The 1,498-nt window shown below is 54.1% G+C and overlaps 1 protein-coding gene across 1 annotated transcript; it reads right to left on the bottom strand.

Moving 5' to 3' along the window:
* Positions 1 to 574: 574 nt before the first annotated feature.
* Positions 575 to 1,447, bottom strand: EMH_0081340 (uncharacterized protein; the record flags this gene model as incomplete). The annotated part of the gene is made up of 1 exon (XM_013500370.1): positions 575 to 1,447. One exon carries the CDS (start codon positions 1,445 to 1,447, stop codon positions 575 to 577), a length of 873 nt encoding a protein of 290 aa, XP_013355824.1.
* Between the last annotated feature and the right edge of the window lie 51 nt (positions 1,448 to 1,498).

The raw sequence follows: 1,498 nt of genomic DNA, 5'->3' as shown, positions 1-1,498 counted from the left end.
TATATATATATATATATATATATATATATATATATATTGTATATATATATATATGTATATATAAACTGTCTTTGTTTATTTATTGTCAGTCTATACAAACAAAAATACACAATAAATGCTGCTGCTGCTGCTGTTGCTGCTGCTGCTGTTGCTGCTGCTGTTGCTGCTGCTGGTGCTGCTGGCGTTCAAATGTCTACAAGCGCGCACTGCAGCAGCGCAACGAACCGTCATGCTGCTGCTGCTGCTGCAGCAGCTGCTGCTGCTGCTGCTGCAGCTGCTGCTGCTGCCAGCGCTGCAGCTGCAGTTGCTGCTGCTTCTGGTGGCGCTGCTGCTGTGCAGCTAATACAAACTTTGCTGCAGCTGCTGCTGTTGCTGCTGCTGCTGCTGCTCTTATGCTGCCGCTAGCGCTGCCATTGTTCTTGCTGCTGCTGCTGCTGCTGCTGCTGTTGCTGCTGCTGCTGCTGCTGCTGCTGCTGCTGCTGCTCGATGGTGCTTCGAGTACATCTGCAGCAGCGGCAGTTCTGCTGCTGCTCTCTAGCAGCAAGCGCAGCAGCAGCAGCAGCAGCAGCAGGATTTACTCTGGTAATGTTGGTGAGAAGGAGGGTAGGATATCGTCAGCTAGACAAAGTGCTGCTGCTGCTGCTGCTGCTGCTGCTGCATCTGTCTCCTCTGCCCCCCCCCAGCTGTCTCCTTCCGGCAGCACAACAGATCGAGAAGAGAGAAGAGTTACTGTCCCTCTTGGCTTCCATCCTTTTGTCTTGTTTGCTGCTGCTGCTGCTGCTGCTGCTGCTGTTGGTGCTGCTGTTGGTGCTGCTGCTGCTGCTGTTGGTGCTGCTGCTGGTGCTGCTGTTGCTGCTGCTGTTGGTGTTGTTGCTGCTGAACCTGAACCTGCTGCAGCTGCTCCTCCTTCCCCCGCTCCTGCTCCCGCTCCTGCTGCTGCTGCTGCTGCTGCTGTTGCTGCTGCTGCTGCTGCTGTTCCTGCTGCTGCTGCTGCTACTGGGGGCTCATCGGGGGGCTGCCAGATGCCGTGTACAATCTGCGGGTAGCCCAGTGCTGCTTCTGCTTCGATTGCTGCTGCTGCTGCAGCAAGGAGACAGTCTCTGTTTGTGTTTTCATCTATCAGTGTTTTTGTCTCTCTATAACTAAGCCTTACTCTTTGTACACCCCAGCTGCTGCTGCTGCTGCTGCTGCTGCCACTTTGCTGCTGCTGCTGCTGCACTTGCTGCTGCTGCTGCTGCTGGGTGTGCAGCAGGCCCTGCTGTTTTTTTCTTTGTTCTCTTCTGAGCAGCAGCGGCTGCTTCTGCGGCAGCAACCTGCTGACGATACCATCGACAGACATAAGCCCTTCTAGGCCCTCTACATTAAAATCAGGAGACAGCAGCAAAGAAGGAGACAGCTGCAGCGCAGCAGTTCTGCTGCTGCAGCGCAGCACGTGCGGTGCCGACATCAGCACACCATCGTCTGTCTTTATACATACACAATTCACCCTAGAACTGCC

Source organism: Eimeria mitis, genomic scaffold (assembly GCF_000499745.2).
Source record: "Eimeria mitis Houghton genomic scaffold, Emh_scaff5323, whole genome shotgun sequence".
Classification (NCBI taxonomy): domain Eukaryota; phylum Apicomplexa; class Conoidasida; order Eucoccidiorida; family Eimeriidae; genus Eimeria; species Eimeria mitis.
Note: the sequence above shows the minus strand (reverse complement) of the source record. Positions and strands in the feature narration are given on the sequence as shown.